This window comes from Trichoplusia ni, chromosome 19, assembly GCF_003590095.1.
Source record: "Trichoplusia ni isolate ovarian cell line Hi5 chromosome 19, tn1, whole genome shotgun sequence".
Classification (NCBI taxonomy): Eukaryota; Metazoa; Arthropoda; class Insecta; order Lepidoptera; family Noctuidae; genus Trichoplusia; species Trichoplusia ni.
This window is the reverse complement of record NC_039496.1, coordinates 3,649,247-3,668,220: the sequence shown is the minus strand read 5'-3', so window position 1 is coordinate 3,668,220 and position 18,974 is coordinate 3,649,247. Positions and strand designations below refer to the sequence as shown.

General features: G+C 34.9%; 1 protein-coding gene across 1 annotated transcript in view; it reads right to left on the bottom strand.

Moving 5' to 3' along the window:
- Positions 1 to 2,036: 2,036 nt before the first annotated feature.
- The window catches only part of LOC113503542, a 29,929-nt gene continuing 12,991 nt past the window's right edge, over positions 2,037 to 18,974 (bottom strand). The window contains exons 2-4 of the mRNA XM_026885572.1: positions 16,991 to 17,104; positions 2,278 to 2,654; positions 2,037 to 2,059 (exon numbers count right to left, since the gene is read on the bottom strand). Of these exons, the coding sequence (XP_026741373.1) occupies positions 2,037 to 2,059; positions 2,278 to 2,654; positions 16,991 to 17,104 (514 nt within the window). The remainder of the gene's footprint in view (positions 2,060 to 2,277; positions 2,655 to 16,990; positions 17,105 to 18,974) is intronic.

Here is an 18,974-nt window from a genome sequence, read left to right as displayed (position 1 = left end):
TAAGATATGTTTTATTTTAAAAAACAGGAGTTTCTCGTTTCTGGTTGAGTATTTTTTTAATATTTTACTCAGATTTTTTACAAAACATAATAATATTAAACGACTCTGTTTTTTGCGGAATCTAGTACCAAGTAAAAAACTAAATGTAGCAGATACTCAGAAGTTACGTTGAAAACAATTCTTAGAAAATACTAGTCAAGTATCTTAGTAAGCTCATTGCAATAGAACGGAATATCGATATAAAATTGTTTATCTCATTTCGTATTCTAGAATGTTCGTATGTTAAATAGTTGAGTTTACATGTATCGATAGAATCAGGTCAACCCGTTAACTGATTGTGAAACGGGGACGCTAAGTGTGGCCAGGGTCACTGACTCGTTATTTTTAGGGAATTATTCAAACATTTCAAACTATGACGAAACTGTACTCGGAATCTTATATTTCGTAAATTTGGGACAAGGCATTGACTTTGCGATTATGTAAAAAGGTCCCGCTTTACTTAATCTATACGTATTGAGGCTAAGAGGAAAACTGGAAAACGTATATCCTGTTATTTTCTTGGTATTTTAAATTATTTGTCATTTCCATTTCCTGTCATTTAGCATTTCCCTTTAGAACTACTAGAAAAATAAAGGAAAAGTATTGACCAACCAACAAATGCTAAAGACCTAGTCCAAGCCAAAAGTAATGAAAAGAAAGAATATTGGCGTACATAAAGGATTGACAGTCAATATATAACATCCTTCTAGGCATAGGAACTCTTTTGACCTCAAAAACAGAATACAGTAGTAGCCCAAGTAGGATTTAATCCTTTCAAACTGACAAGACCTGCGCTGTCATACGATATAAGTCGTAATGCGTAAAAGAAGTTATCATTTAGAACTCTTTCGATAACTTGCACCACAAACGCTATCAAAAAACTGAAAGTAATAAAACAATGAAAATATCAATGCCCGCAAACAAAAACATCTTTATACCTAAGAGAACCAACAATCTAGCTCCATACGGAAAAAGGAGCAATAATATTGCAAACGATGATAAAAATATTAATTAAAAACATACTCAAGTTGACTAGTCAAATGTTAAAGATGTGTGTCAACCGTACGTTATAAATATCTGTGGACACGTCTGGTAGATACGTTAGTCTGTTTCAACAATTTTAATGAAATTCGTGAGTCACAACGAGTTCATTTATCTCTTCCATAGTACTAAAGATAACGTTATGGGTCTAATAAACGAATTGTTCTTACTTATCTGTAACGGCTTCTGACTTCCAAGAATTAACTATGCCTACTCCACAATTATGAATCTAAAAGGTTTCACGGTTTGATAAATAAGGAAGATTCTTATTTTGTAGTCAAACTGCTATCAAAAATCACGACATTTATCGTAAGAACTACATGGTAGGATGCAAGAGTATTTTGACTATGATACTTATTCTGGCGGTAAAAATACCTGCAGAAACACTACCCCGAAGCAATTCTAAAAATAAGGAGTACTGCAACCAATGGATTATTCTGCCCCTTTATGACTGGCCGAGACCGAAAGCACATGCATTTAGGTTTTCCACAGAGTACGAAATTACTTGTAACGTGCCACTAACCCTACAAACACTAAAACGCAGATCTAAGGTCCTGAGCTCTCAATATCATTCGAGAAAACTCACTGAACTTGAATAACGTAGGCTCAAAAAGGCTACTTCGAAGTTATTTGAAACCTTTGTCGATCCTGGCATATTTTCGTGACAGCAAAAGAATGTCTACCACATCCTTCTTTCGCTATTTAAAAATAGGTTTTATTCATATGCTCATTAGATTTTCATTCCCAATGTGTCGTAAGGTTCCATTAAACACGTTATATTCAGTCATTATTGTCTGTTTAAGAACTGATTTTAAAGCATACGAATGGTCTGTCGTAATGAATAATGTCGGCTGACCAGGCAATTTAATAAATCTTTATTAATGTATGATAATTTATTATTGTCTTGTCTTCAAATGTGTTTGGGTCTTCATTGTTCGCTGTTGATATGCGAATGTTTAGTCATCACAAGCAGACAAGACTAAAAAGGAGAAGACATATGGAGTAGCTATTTACATGTGACAGTTGTTTGACCCAAAATGATCAATCATGGAATGGTTCGGGTTGTGTCTCATTCAAAATTTTGGCAAATTAAAATACTTCCTAAAATTCTTGGGTTGGGATATAACTTGACATAAGTGACTTTAACCCAGCCATTCACCAATTTTTTTTGAGTCGATTTTATTATTGTATACGTACATTCTATTTGAGGATGGGCATTGTGGGTTTCTAAAATGCGATTATGATAACCTTTTTGAATAATCACAGCAAGCTTCCTTGCCCTTTCTAAGTGAACTAATTGATTGCCACGACTATTCCGCCACCACGTCCACCTGTATGACCTCGTCCGCAATACTTTAGACTGAATAAGGCATAAGCCATAGATGGCTAAATTAAACTGATCCTTACAATTGAGCACCTTCTCCTCAGGTCCCACTTGCGGGAAGTGCCTCTGGAACTTCTTCTGGCGCGACTTGCTCGGTTGTTTGCCATCGGTGGTGTCGCCAGTACCGGTCTTGCCGGCCCCAGCTGCCCGCACCGACGGCGCTGACCCCGACAAGGGCTTTATGGCCTGTCTGGAACAAAACAAAATATACAATTGAATACTTGCTTTCAAAAATTTTGTGCCGGTGGCACTGAAGGTGGTAAGGGGAAATAATTAAGGCTCATAATCATACAACTGGTAGGACGCATTACCAAATTTGTATTTTTTACATCGACAGATCGTTTAACCCTCAACCATAAATAAATTGTCAATCATGAAAAAAGAACTCTAGTATAAATTGTTTTAGTGAAGATCATAAAAAAATCGGTTTGCAGAACATAGCGGCTATTTAGGTCGCCATGATCGACTTTTTAGTCCAGAATAGCTCGATTATGCAGGTGCATTACTAAAAATAATCATGACAGAGATGTTAAAGTGCGGCCTCTCTGTTCCCAAATGACATCACGACGGTCTCATTTATAACGATGATGGGCGCGTCATCCGTACTTATTGTCCATTTGTCCAACCGATAGAAAGAAACAATAGAGAGTATTGCTTGATCAGAGAATTGGGTAAAATCGTTCTAATGACCTTGCGAACTCTTAGCCTAATGATACGGTTTACTTTTTTGTTTTAGACTGCAGGCATATTTGAATGTTTAAAACTTTGATTACACCCGTTTTCCTAATACCAATATTAAATCACATGCATTATCGAGTATCAATCTCACAAATTAACTACAGGGTGCCTATCATCTCTTAAAGTAAAACTGAGAAGTGGGACGGTACAATAGACATCGTAAAGCGTCGCCGCTCTTCCAGAGCCAAAATATAATTACTGTAAAACGCTAGAAGGCTCCCTGATAAGAAATCTGGAGTTCCTATGTTTTGAATCACACGATCCCGAATATGGAATCGAATATGATCCCGAAACCTGACAATTTTTGATTTGATTTTGAAACCAGTTGTCTGATGATACCATGAAATGGCATTATGAATTCGATTTACCTAAGTTTTCAATAATCAATAGAATATAAACAAAAGCCGATTGCGTCAATAACGCACTTGTTTTAACAATGCTCCTAATAGACAAAGGTCATGGACACTACCGTCATTAAAACAAATACCAGCATTTAAAAGCTATGATTCACAAAGCGAAATAATATTCTATGTAATTTTGTACAGCTGTAAAATAAAGACAAATCTATATGCTGGTTATTGTGTGCTTCTTGACAGCAAATACACAATTTGAGTACAGCTCAAGAAGTATTTAGTACATATATTTTAGGTCATTTTTAATTTGTCAATGATGGTCAATATTTTCATATGTTGATGTCGGATAATCCCAGAGTTTTGTCTACCCGTGGGTTTCATTATTTCATTTATTATTATTCCATGGTTAATAAATACGGCCTTTAAAAGAAAATTGAAGTTAAAATCAATATCAGATCGTGCAACTCTCCTAATACAATTACGTCAGCTTAATCGTCTAGCATTCAGTCACGGTCGATTACTTCGTTTAATGTTTCTCAAACAAGGTGTGTGGTAGATAAGCGACAGCTATACGAGAAAAAAAGGAAATTCATACAATTCAAAACATTCCTATAAAGTAGTAATGGTTAAAGCTGTGATAGCCTTGGGGTAAGACAGCAGAATCTGCTAAATCAATAGTTTCGAGTTCGATCTCAAAGAAATCTGCGTTTTAGAAATAAATATCACGGCTTCCGTGTTTCAGAGGGCACTTAAAAATATGGGTCCTGCGCTTGATCTCTCTCCTCGAGATGTAGAGTAAGGCACAGAGAGTGCACCTGTGTTGGCACACGTGCTTATGCAAATTAATATATGCCTCGCAGCTGGCTTGCGACACTAGCAGAAGTGGCCGAAAATCGGTCAGGACGTTATTATTAATCATATTGGCAAAAAGGTTAAGTTAAGTTGTCCAGGTGCTATAAAATACTTTTACAAGACAGCCTTGATAAAACACAGGTACAATACAATTTGAAACAGCTGGTGTTCCAAAGGCAAATTTGCGATAGCGTACGTTGTGTAGTGTACGTAGAGTGAGACTGTAATAGAACAAAAAATATAAATTATCGACGCCAAGTAAGATAACGGGTCGATACCCTATTCACCATTAGTAATTGATAACGCTTGGTGTATTAATTAAGCGATATTTTGAAGAGTGAGTTCGGATGTAAAGTTTATAATTTACACTAAATGCACTAGAAACCGTAGTCTTGATTCGATTTTTTTATAATTGCGGCAACCGAAGTCATCTCTGTAAATTACAACTATCTTACTATCAGGACTCATAAGATACAAATAGATGACAGACATTCCGTTTTTAACAATTAAGAATGGAACCTTATATATTACTATCTTTTATATCTAGGACAATAAATAAAATCAGTAGCACAATTCGCGCTACGCTAACTAAAGCTTTAAACTTTACGACTACTAAATAGCGGAACATTAGGGTAATACGACGCATACATAGTTTTACGATCCCCGAAACTACCACTAAACCTCTTACAATAAATATCCGGCAGTAGAACTAAGTCAGTGGGAAAGGAAAACAGTGAAAAATAAACATCATTAAAAATGTAACGCCGCAAAACGTCTGCCAAAGATCCAGTTGATGATTAAACCAAGTCTTATCGTCTGTTACAAATAACAGAAATTCAAAGACAGTTTGACGCAGAAGGATAAAATAGGGAGAGCAGAAAAACAAAACACGTTTAATAACGTGTAGTAGAGAATTTTGTTGGGAAAACTAAACTGCAGATCACAACGGGCAATACTGCGACTAATGATACAAAATGGTATTTGTAGATCTTAGGAATAGAAGGACGATAAGATTCGTTAGAATCCCGCATTACATCCCTTCAGCTAGCATAAAATAAATCGGCTTAAAATTTCAACATTCCAACATTCCAACCTCTATGTACAAAGAGGAAATCTTGTTCCTAAAATAAGATGTTTGTTTTGAGCTTTTTTTATAGACAACCTTTCAATATTCTCTATTTGAAAACTAGAGGAAATATCTGATTGCTGTCATACGCTGCTACAATACGGATGCTGAACTCGTCTCACTACCTACAGTAATTGACTTCTCTGAAAATATACACAATTTCTACCAAGAAAGTAGGCCAAGGTAGAATTATTATCTTTTAATGTTTAACTTAAAACGAAGGGCCATGTTAAAGGTATCTCGCTAAGTGAAAAGTATGCTTAACATTTTTGGTTCGAAGGAACAAAATTTTAGAACCTGAATTTTCTGGAGCAAGAAAACTGTGGATTTTAAATTCGTATACATTAATTCATATTTAAACTCATCTTTCCACGTCTTTTCTGAATAATACAGCTTCTTCGGGAAAATAGTTAAAATTGCAGTTCTCTGTCGTAACCGAAACCATAGTCTTAATGGGTCCGTGGACCCATTGAGACTAGTTGGGCGCGAGGAGAAAACTCATCTATCCATAGCCTTTTCTTTTACTGTATTATAAAGCTAGTGATGAAGGATTTCTTTTGCGAGAGAATATTTCCAACAAAATAATAAAAAAAATAGATGAGACAAGAAGTGTGATCGTACACTCTATAAGCATCTCCACAATAACATAATCCTAGTTTCGAAAGAGAGGTCACAGTGGGACCAGTGAATCCGTAAAAATTACTACACCCTAAGCCATTGGTCAAGAAAATGTCAAGGTGAGGCCAAAATAGGTTTTCGACCGGCGGCCGAGTCGTTTGGTCAAGGCACTCTACGTGTCACTATCATCGCGAATTTAATTATGGTTTTGAAACCCTGTTTAAAGATTTGATTTATTTATAAAACAACTACTAAAATTAGAAACAAAATGTTGATGGAATTACTATCATTACGTTGCCGACTCTTATAGGGTTTGTCCCTCAGCGCTACTACGTAACTTACATAAGTAAGACTACAGCAAATGTCAGGAAAAAACACTTTTGGAATATTTCATTTCAAGGATTTTAAAAATTCCAGCCATAATTGCACACATTTTTCTATTACTTCGTGTTTATTAGACACGAAATACAGCTATCGGATGTGTACTTTTTCACTTAAGGTTTTTCACTTGTAGTACAATACGAAGAAGATCAGTGCTTGCATTATGTAACAGATACATTCCTTTTTTTGTTCGGGTCTTTTTAAAGGTCAAGTTTGGGTTCGCTTCCTTACAATCTTAATATTATAAGAACCGGTATTTTACTGCTTACGGTGTTATTGCAAAAAATATTTAAAAGCAAATTTTTGTATGATAAAAGCGTTTAATTAGGCATGAAATGATCTGAAAGTGTATAATTATTGTGTAGAAAGCTTGGGATTACTGCTTGCAGAATTATTTTTTAACGAAATGTTTTTTGTTCATTGAACAGTTTTACGGGACTTTCGAGCATACTTTTAAAAAAAAATTAAAGATGATTATTTTTTTACTGTTTTTAAGTAAAAGTAAGCAATATCACGTTTTATTACAAAGCTTGTATGTTGTTAAAAACAAAATTTAAATCAAATAAAGAAAATTAAAAGCTCGCCGATTACATTAAGCGCAGGACTCTGTTTAAAAAAAAACACTGACTTTAAAATCTCAAACCATTTGGTAAATCATCCGCCTTAATAAACTACTATTGTTCTCGCGCATATCTTTACAAAATATCAAGATTCTATAGAATTACTATACGATTTGACCCTGACCTCTGACCCACAAACAAGTCATCCACGTGACAGGAACTGAGCAAACGTGCTGTGATACACGTTCCACAGATTAAGAAGAAAAATATTTGTTTGAACGTTCTTTCATCCATTTTTCCCTGTATTGTGGGGGAAATTTCTACAAAAGAAAAACACGTGTATTCGTCTGCCTCGTGGAATCTTCTAACAGCGAAGACCAATTGTTTCCATTAAAATTTCTTGGTATACTGATTGCGTATGTAACAGATCATGAATTCTTCTAAACCTTTGGGAAATTACGAGTAAAACGAAAGCTGCTCGTAAACTTGCATTGTATAAGGCTTGTATAAATGTATGTAGTTAAAATTTGCGTTAGAATAACTGCAATTTTCAAACGCAATAAAGATGTCGTTCTTTTATCTGATTGTTCTATGTATTTGTCTTTTTCTCTACAGAAAATTGGATTATCATCTTTATAACGCCACAATTGCTGTAAATCTGTTTTACAGGCACGTATATAACTATGTATTATAACAAAATCCCACTAACTATATTGGTGTATAGTTGTTTACCAATAATTAATTAACAGTTCGGTAGTTTCGCAAACGGACACATTATTTATGATTGTTAGGGAAACAAAAGCTACTGTTTATAGTCCAACACGCTTGCTTAGTGACAAACGGACACAATGATCGATTGACTTTAAACATTGTTTTGAAAGCGGAAACCGTTATCGATGAACCTAGAGTCAAGTTTGCAATCTGCATGAACTCGTATTGTATTAATGTTTATGGGTAGTTTCATTGGTCGTATTCAAAATGTCAATGGTAGTTCCTGTCAATATACAGGAATTGTACAGGCCATAAAGATTGTTCATGTAAGTCTGAACTGCGATCGCAGGATATTGCTCAAGTTTTTAGGATTACTTCGTGAGCTAATTTTCTAAATATTTTCGAATATTGTTTGCATTGTTTAGAAACATTTCTCGTAGGTACAATAGACGACAGTTCGCGTCAACAGACCTGAGAAATTCGACCTTAGGGATTACAGAATAAAGGCGTTCTCAATGACAAATTGTGAGTACACTCTTGCGATAGATTTTACTTGTTATCATTGCCTATGGTTGCGGCAGATAAATAAACAAAGCCAATAACGAAAACAGTAGATTAGTTCTATAAGGAAAAATAAACCTAACTCCTTCTGCTAGACCATTGACAGCTTAGTCATTACAAAGATACATTATCGGGTTGCAGGTGTTCGATAAGGAATATAAGTATGAAAAACAGCTCACCTCTTTAAGAAAAACACACCCATTTTATCAATAAGCACAGGACCGTACCTCAAAACGTCGACACAAACAACTGACCAAGAACCGTATTTGTCCCAGGTTATATGCATCCATACAAAATTTAGGATCCCGGTGCAAAAACAAGTCCCGATGCTCATGATAAAATATACCTTATTCTTAGAGAGATAAGGGGTGATCGATGTTGTACTAAATACATAAAACATCGTATGACGCATGAGTCTACGCAAGTTATTGAATTTTAATATGCCATGGATAACAGGGATCTGAATGATATCGTGTTTATCATTCAGGGCATTTAAGGAGAGCGACTCGATGCAGTATTCATGTTTGTATCTACAATGTAAAAAGATAAAAAATGAGGTTATTGAAATAAGTTCCTTTAGCATCGTAACAAAAGAAGATAAATTTTACGATAATGTTACTGGTTTGCGAAGTAGTAATATCGCACCCAATAACAACGATACTAACTTTTTACAAACAGATATAATCCAAGCTTGTTTGCTTAAAACTTCTTTCATTTCATTGGTTATCTTTACAGATAAACTATAGACATAATCAAACATTCGTTCTAAATCAGTATCTCATTTGACCTCTTGAATCAACATTCATTGAAAGTGAAACAAAAGTAACTAAACTAAGAAGAGGTTAAGCACCTACCTAGTAACACAAATAAAGACTTATATGAAATAGAAATTATGTATGCAGGAAGTATAATAATTCTAATAACAGGGATAATTAAAATTTATAATGATTCAGATTAAGATCTTACCCTCCATTGTTATCGTTCACATAGCTGCTTTCCCCGCTCGATTCATCGGAATACTCAAACGAAGCGTTGTCCACCATCATCCAATTATCTTAGTTCACACATATATATTTCATGTCTCTCATTGTGATTCTGTTTTTTCTAGACTACACCACAAATAACTGGTATAATTGACATGTTTTTCAATAATACCTAGTATGAGAAAATTGGGCAATTATACATTGGAAGTAATAGTAGTTTATGTTACGAACTCAACGTTGACACTAATAATTTATCAAGTCCCATGATATAAAACTCACGATTGTCGTAAATCCTGTTATAAATAACTATAAAACAGTCCATGATTTACTCATTAAATTGGAATTACTGCCTGTGAGTAGGTGAATAAGAAGGCTAAATCTAACACAAGGAAAACCACAAATATGTGAAAAATAAGAAATACCCAAAGCAATATCTACATTTTGGGTCTGTATCACGCTTCACTAAATTATAAACAATCCTAAAATACAACTGAAAATTCCAATAACAGCAAGGCTATTTGTTGTAAGACTAGATCTGGTTTGTTTTGAGTTTACCGAGATTTCCTAGCTAAAATGTTTCAGAATGAAGAGCACGTATTTAATACTTTACAAAGAGAAACAGTAGCACTTAATAAATTTGCGTTTTCAATCAACTATCAGATGGTTTATAAACAAGAGAGGATAAACATTACACAAACAGATTTGACAGGTGATAGAGATAGAGGGCACTGAAATCGCAACACAGAATGAAGAAATACTGTTATTTAGTAATCCAAGCCACTACGAGTATCGCAATGAAGTTCACTCACGTTATATAATAAAGATGCCGCAAGAAAATCTTAACCAAGATTAATTAAGACACTGATTTAGGAAGCTTACATGGTCTCTACATGTTTGTTATGAATTAAGATTAGATAAGCAAAAGAAAACATGTTGATTTCATACAGGATTTTCCTCAAATTGGGTTTTGATTACTAAACTAGAAGACTAGTAAATTGGAGAGTGTAGCACGTGATAAAATGAAGTTACATACTTAGAGCGATGACATAAATGATCACGCCGCCATGCAATGCGGGGTCAGTGGAAATTGTTCAGTTGAGCAAAAGAGGACGCTCGGAACCGGTCGAGAAAACATAACAAGTACCGCGACAAATTTACTACATTATATACCCCTCAAAAGACAATTTAAACAAAAGTAACATAACATCATAATGGTATGTGGGATCACGAATCTGGCTTGTCGTGATTTTCCTACCATATTTACAACACATCACTATTATTCAAACCGGTTTATTGTCCACAACACACACACACACTTTTAGCTACCTTTACGTTTTGACACACAAAAAGCGTTAACACACAGTTTTTACGAACGCGGAATAAATAATTATGAATTAAAAACAGCGTAACAAGACTCCGATGTAGCGGCCTGTCCGCGCTCGCGAGAATAACTGTTGAAAACAGTTATACATAAACGTATCTAGTTATAATATCGATTGTGTATCGAGTACAAACTAATTTATCGCCTCGATAAGATAGGGAAGTTACGACTAAACTAAACATAACTATATTAAACACCCGCCAAATATTTAGCCGAAGGTTCAAAATGGTTTAAGGAAAAAAAATACAATTAATGTAAATTATGAGAAATCCCGTCGAAGTTTCGCGAAGGAAGTTCAAGTCCAATGACCTTGCTAATCGAGAGAGACAACTAAATATAAAACCGAAATATTTGGACAGGCGTGTCCACTTGCAGTGAGATCGAGTGTTATTGACGTCAATAAGAGCCAAGAGAAAGGTACCACTGTACCACTAGAATCGTACGATCGGAAGACTCGAATCACCTGAGTCCCCATTCACTCGGGCCACGGCGAAACGGTACAGTGCGACTACTACGCGAGAATACACTGACTGGAAATATAATGTTTGCAAGCAAGTAAAGCGACAATGTTTATAAACAAGTAAGGTACAGACAGAAGACAATAGATTATAAAACCCAAGAATTTCTATTAAAATGCCGTGATCTCTTACAAAACACGATTCATTCTGGATAGTATTGTTTTTAAATATGACTCTAACAATGCTGAGTTTATACTAATGTTAAAGAGATAAATACTCTTAAGTTACGTCATACTCCAGCATACCTTGCTTTAGATGTTTTAAACATTTTATTCAGAGATCGCAACTGTAGCAGAAGTAGTATAACATGTTATTGTTCCATGCTTGCATCTGTATAAGTATAAATCTACACGCGCCCTTTACATAAATCAGCTAAGAAATTTTTAGTTTCAAGATATTATACAATTAGTTGAGAAACAGCACATGAAAAAATGTATTAATTAAAATTAAATGCTTCATTAACTTTAATCTTAATAACAAGAATTACCGTTTTGCAAATGTGACATACCCAAAATTTTACATATGAATTAAAAAAAAATAACGGGGCCTATAGTGTTTTTACGAAGAAATAATGCCAAGGTCAGGGTTACATAACACTAAGATTTTTGCCGACAGTACCTCCAAAAAAAAACATCCGACAAGAAGAAAATCATACAGACATTTCAAGTCAAGTGTAACAGATAAGATGTACAAAACATTTATTCTGCTATCGGTACATGTTCGCGCGAATCGAGGACAAGCCGGGAACATCAATATTATCTGCGTTGATTGAACAAATGGGCTCAACAACTGTATGCCGTTCACACGTGACAGCGACACGTACTTTGTACATACTATACCCACATTTAATCCTAATCCAACAAGGCTATTTCCATTGATTGACGGAACATTACATTAAATTGTTGACAGATAGATAAATTTGTATGTATTGCAAGCAAAGACGCAGTTTTAGAAGTAAGAGTTTAGAAAATGGAACGGAATTATTTTGAATCTACCTGTTAACATCGGTGTTAACAACAAAAATAAGAGAAAAAGATTTCCTATGTGTCAGTACTGATGGATCTCAGCATTCCTTCAAGATATAACCTCTATCAAATACGGCATTACGGCATTACGTTCAATAGTCTGATGATGTAAATTATTATGTTTTTACTATAAACTAAATAATTGCTATTCTTATTTTCAAAGATCCAGATAAAGCTATATATCTAATACTCAAAGCAAATAGTGGCTATTTGAACATCAGATGTCAAAGACTGTTTGTTATTGAATCCAAATTCAAACCAGAAGTATTGGCCAAAATCAACGGTCTGAACGATCCAATGGATCGGAAATTGACAAAATAAATCAAACAAATCAGAAATACTCTCTTTGATGTAACACTGGATCTGGATCACGAAAGAGATTGGATGTAGTATCTCGGTATTTGCATACATATTTGTTTTCCAAGCAATCCTTGACTGTACCTAGTAAGTAAGATTCACTTCACACGTTCCGGTTGCCGGATAGGTTGCTATCCGGGAATCGGAACGATGGTGTATGCCGTAACATTGAATGGAAAACTGGGACATAAGAAATGTGTTTGAAGTCCGAAGTGTAAAAATGTTACAAGACCTTTAAATCAACTCTTAACTCCAAAGAGTGAGTTGTCGACAACTGTAACTTAAGCTTTTCTAGATTAGCATGAAAATGATTACGTATCCAATTTTATTATGAAGATCAACAACATATTTTCGAATAAAAAAATGATATTTTTAAAGTCATGAAAATAAAACGATTTTCTAATCGTTAAAAATTTTGATCGATGTGGTGAAGGACGTATTAGATAAAAAACGTGATAAATTTTAGAATGAACAGATAAATTCATACCTATAGATAATAGGGGGAAAATCGGTCTAGCCATTTTATAGTAATATAAATAGGTTGCGAGTAAGTGTCATCGTAGGCAATTAATTTACCAATACCCTCGGGTTTTGTGTGAGTACCAATCTGAAATTATTCTTCAATTTTCTTCTTACTAACACCTTTTTAACTTATGACTCAAATACGGAATCTCAAGGCAAAGATGTTTGCGAAAAAAAATATAATGGAAGCATGAGTTACTTCCATAAAAAAATATTTTAAACTTAATTCAAAATTTTATGCAATTTACAATATCAATACTAAAATTAGCATCCTTTAGCGGAACAAATTCAGGTGCTGTCACGACAATAATATATCTAAACGTGGTGTCAGCTTGTGTTAAGGCGGTTTCTTCACGCCCTTATACATATGTATAAGTTGACGTCAATCTATTATACCATCAATACAAGAAATCATAATGTAAGTATTATGATTTCTTGTATTGAACTTGTTTGTTTCCGCTGCCAAAACAACCATTTTTCTCTACCCGTGGAAATCTAAATCTTGAAAAAGTGAAGGAGTGTGCCAAACTCATACCATCGGATGTTGGTTTATTTCCTTTTTCAGGATTGAGAGAAAAAGTGGTTGCAGTTATCGCGGCATTTGGAAGTGATCGCATAATACGTAAATCTCGGATTACAAATCGTCAACCTTAAACAGAAATACTAGCCTACTACTAGATTTGCGATGTTTTCCTTCACCGTTTGTCACTGGAGTTTTAGAATAATAATAGTAGAGCTTTAACTATGAAAAAGCCACATTGGTACTTGCCTGCGATGAGATTGAATCTGCATCTCTTGCAAACAAATCCGTACACAGAACCGCAAGGTCTCTACAACACGTAATCTTATCACTTTAAATTTAATACTACAATCGCACATATTATTTGCTGTTGCTAGTTATGTATTAGTAACTGTCACTAAAATTATCTTTACAAATAATATAACAGGCAAGCCAACAGTGATAACAGCATTAATAGCATCGATTACAGACAATTATCAGAAAATCACACACCACTTCATGTGACTCATCAGTGTCTATATTTTTCCGTAAAGATTAACCAAGGAGTTTGTGCCACCTGCGTTTCAAAAGATAACTAGCAAAAAAACATATCTCATTATCTCTTCGTTTCGACGTCAAACCTTATTGCTAGAGACAATCTTAAGACCTATGGAAGTTTGACTATTGAAATCAATCCCATTACTTTACTTTTATGCTCTAACTTCGTTAGGTGTTTTGCTTTTTGGTCTTTTATTAACGGGGCCTTCGTTACTTAGGTGATGAATGGATAAGCCTCTTTTAGGTACTCACAAATAATTAATACCAATTGTTAGTTCCCAAATGTTATTCCTATACTGGTATGAGAAGATGATTTTGTCTCGTTATACAATTAAATCCTTATTACCTGAATCCATTAGAGACATACTGGGCAATTCGCGTCCCTCTGGAAGCCGAGGGATCGTCAGAATCTAACTGGTTTGGCGTTTCCATTACTGCATGCGCACTTCACTGACACAAAGTTTTCACCCCATTATAAAGGACACATTTTTCGACGAACCCGTGGCTAGCAAAATAATTTTGAAAATTGCTTAATTCGAAGCACGCTTAGTTGATTTGACGACGTAAACACGACTGATTAGTGACATGTTGTGAACGATGGTAATCGCACAATAATCTTGCAGATAATACGCGATTGATAAATACAGCCAAATGGTACTGCTAATCGCACAAGTTGCGATAATTCAGGTCTCAATATAAAAACGTTTAAATTAATTAAAAAGGTAAATCATCAGATAAACAACACTGATTCTCGTGAATTTGTTTTACTGGTTCTCTTTTATCACTAAATTTAAATGTTATTACTATTCAGCCAAAATATTGGAAGGATACGAACGAGTAATTATTAGTCGTTTATATCACAACTGAAATATTCGATAGACAAGCAAGTAAAACAAAAGACATGAAAATAAATACGAAGCTTTTACCCCAGTATTATAAAAGACCTTCCAACGCAATTTATTTCACAATAGCAATGTGTAAACATAAATCCTATAGGATTTGTATACTTTCCAAGGATGTGTCTTTATCCGGAACGTGAAAAGGATTTCATTAAACCCTCTGTGCAAAGTTTGGTATAAATATTTCAATAACCAAGAAGGCAATATCATCAAAACATTAATTTATATTATAATCTGGTAAAATATAAATCAGGCCAAACACTCAAGTAAGTTAAGTCATAAAAATAAACGAGCATGAAACAATGCTCTATATGACAAGCAGCCGGACCAGTGTAATAACTTTTCATAATCCAAAGTACTACATAAAGCTATCATCGAATCGCCACATATAATAGACAGTAAACTAGTAGCAGTTTATGTGACTATTGTTCAAAGCCAAGATATATATTCGCAACTACGTCTTTTCATCTGACCCTTCAATCGACTTTATTGCTAATAGCTCAATCCTCCCGACTTTTTACCTGATTTATCTGAAAAGAGCAGTAATCTGCTGAATAAACTCGTATAGAAATTCTGATTTATTTTGTATGCATGCACTACTAGAAATAGAAATCGAATGAATCCGAGCGCATAGCTTGTAATTTTCTGAATATATTCGTAAAGAAATTCTGATTTATTTTGTAAAGGCTATGTATGCATTACTGGAAATAGAAATCGAATGTATCCGAGCGCATTACTTTGTAATTTTATATACACTGTCTGTCTTTTCCTGTCGTGTCGATGCCAAACTAAATATTAAGTCCAGAATTCAGATATTTTTTTCTGTAGCATCCATGAGATCATTTCACAAGCTGGTATAATTTTTTACTCTGTTCAAACATCTTACGACACAAGTGCGTTTCTATCTGCTGACACCACTTTATTTGGGAACCACAGTATATCTGTATTTGCCTTATATTCGTCTTTCCAAAGTTGACCTAGCTTGTCAAACATATCACGTTACTCATCACTCATCTATCATTCTTTATGGAGTCCAATCCCTTTTATCTGTCTAATTTATGATCAAACCCAGTTTACTTGAAATAATATGTGCTCATTAGAAACCATTTTTATTAGTTTGCTTATTTTAGCAGGAATGTTTCCAAACACCGGAGATTTTATGGCGCGTACATTAATGTCGCAATTTGTGGCGTTTAAAAACCTCTTCCGCAATTTCAAAAACTGCTATACTGGCTTTTCTCCGCCAGAGCAGTCGTGCCATACATATTTAAGAATATCTTGAAACGAGTGTCCTAGTTTCCCAAAGCAAGTGTTTGGTGCACGTAAAATACTCTACAATTGGGTTGCATGAGATATATCAGGATGACTGAAAAATAAACTACTTTTATATTTTGGTACAATAATATTTACAAACTTTTACGGGGGTTTCATCTGCGAAATGTCTTTTAGGTTGGCAAACATTGTAAATTTGGTAGTTATGAGCCGTTTCTGGGTTTCGTCAACGAGACATTTTTTAAGGTACGTATTATAGCACTGCGCTTGTAACGCAGTATACATACAGGACGTATCATGGTGCCCGACAGTTTTCTAGATATATTTTTTTGTATGTTTACACTACCCGAATATATTCAGTGGCAATAAATTATTGAGCATTGACCATCCTCAACTCTCTTTTGTCAAATGGAATCTTACTTAATTCTTCCTTCTTACAGCTGCTAGTTAGTAAAGATCAACGACAACCTTCTCCTAAAGCAACCTTATAACAGTTGTGGAAGGGAGACACCGTTCTTTGCAGTGTAATGCCCTGTCACGCTTCCGCAAGTACAATAATAATACTTCAAGACTTGGCGGTTGGCCCCTATTAAGTGATTAAAGTGTACTTACTTATCGTGCTTAGTGCGGGGGTGTGATGGTTCGAGCTGCAGCGGGGTGGCGGGGGCGGAGCGCGGGGCCCCGCACCCGCCACCCGCCGCGCCGGCCGCGAAATTGCCGGTTGACCTGAAACAAGCAAAAAGTAGTCAGTTTTTCAATGTGACAAATCATCATCATCATCATCATTCCCCTGCCCGTATCCCAATGATTTTATTTGGGGTCGGCGCAACATGTCTTCTTCTTCCATACCTTTCTATCGGCAGTTCGAGTGTTTCTTGTGAGATGTCACAAGAAACCCTCTTTGCGGCCATATCGTCTTTCACGCAATCCATCCATCGTTTCTTTATGACAAATACGAAAGAAAAAATTATAATCAAATCTAGAGATCAAATACTTAATATAGAAATTTTCGAAATCATAAACCCCGAAAATGTATTCAGATTCACTATTTACTTTTATTATGGCTTATTGGTCCAGCATTGTCTGGAAAAAAGGTTTCTTAGTAATTTATAAGTATTGAGGAACACATAAAGCTCTCGTTCCAAAAAATAAAATTATGACTTTTAGTACTCAGGAGAAAAAAAAAACACATTTAGTGAAATTTTAAACGTAACATTGCATAAATATAATGGTAAAGAAATAGCCTGCGAACAAAATTAAACTAAAAGGGGAAAATTACAAGTGATGTCGTTATATCTCCATAATAATGACGCATTGTTGTGTCCCGAGCCATCATTTTCGCACAATAATGAGGCAATAATAATAGCAGTAGCTTCTCCAATTGCCAGTTGTCTGTAACATAATGCACGAGTAACAATTGCCTGACACACTTTAATTCCTTCCTAAGTTATAATAAGGATGTATCTAGTTGTCATGAGTTGTGATTAGATCGTCCATGAGAATCAATAGCGTGACGTAGAAACAAAAGAGAAATCGGGATCGTTCGAGAAATTTCTATTCCCATAGTTTTGTAGTTTAAAATGACTCAGTTAAAACATTTGGGCATCTAGAAATTTATCTGACGCAATATGTTACCGAACTTTTATCTGAAAATCGGGACAGCTGATAACTTTTTCCGCAGCAAAATTAAATAATAGTTGCTAATTAAATATGACGGCTTTTGGAATACGTAGAGGCAGCGATTCCTTAAAGGGAACCTACACTACTACGTGTTTCAAATTCTTATTAGAGAGACCTAAATATCAGTTTCCAATACTAAAGCGATTGACTACACCTTCGCATAAATTATTGCTTAGTCATGAGTCAAATGTGATAACTCCCCAACTTTGTTCGCTGACGCTCGATTAACTTTACGTTAAGCGATTGCCGACCCCGCTTATGGCCTCCTTTGCAAGCAAATGTACCAAAACTAAAACTGAAAGGAGACCATACCTTTTAAATCTATAGCTTCTACGACGGAGTGTCGTTGTCTGTGTGGGCACGATATAAGTCGGATGACTTCTATGCTTTCTAGGAAACTTCTTCCTCGACATTGTTTCCTACAAAAACACTGCACTACTATTAACACTAAATTTGTAACTGGAGAAACTTCCAAAGCACTACACTTTATGAACCTATAGCCATTTGAGAACAATGAAAGTAAGTCCAAACATTATTATTATTAAAACAATCACTTATCAACACGCGTGTTACTATAGCGCACGTGGTTGTGCAAATAATGCACAATATGCATTACAATATTTTGAATAAATACTTTTCACTTCGAAAACAAACACCTTATATAGGATTGAATATTAATAGTAATAAAGTCCCAGACTACCTACACGCGACCAATCCAAGTTTGCAATAAACTACAATGGAATCACAAGCACATGTATGTACATTTGTACAAATAATGACGATGTAGCTACGTGCAGGGTATATTTGTGGACAATAAATTTCTTACAACAAAAAACATGTATCCGCTGATTATATTACATACCTATTTTAGTTATATAATGACCAGAACGGTAGCAATTACTGGACATAATAAAAA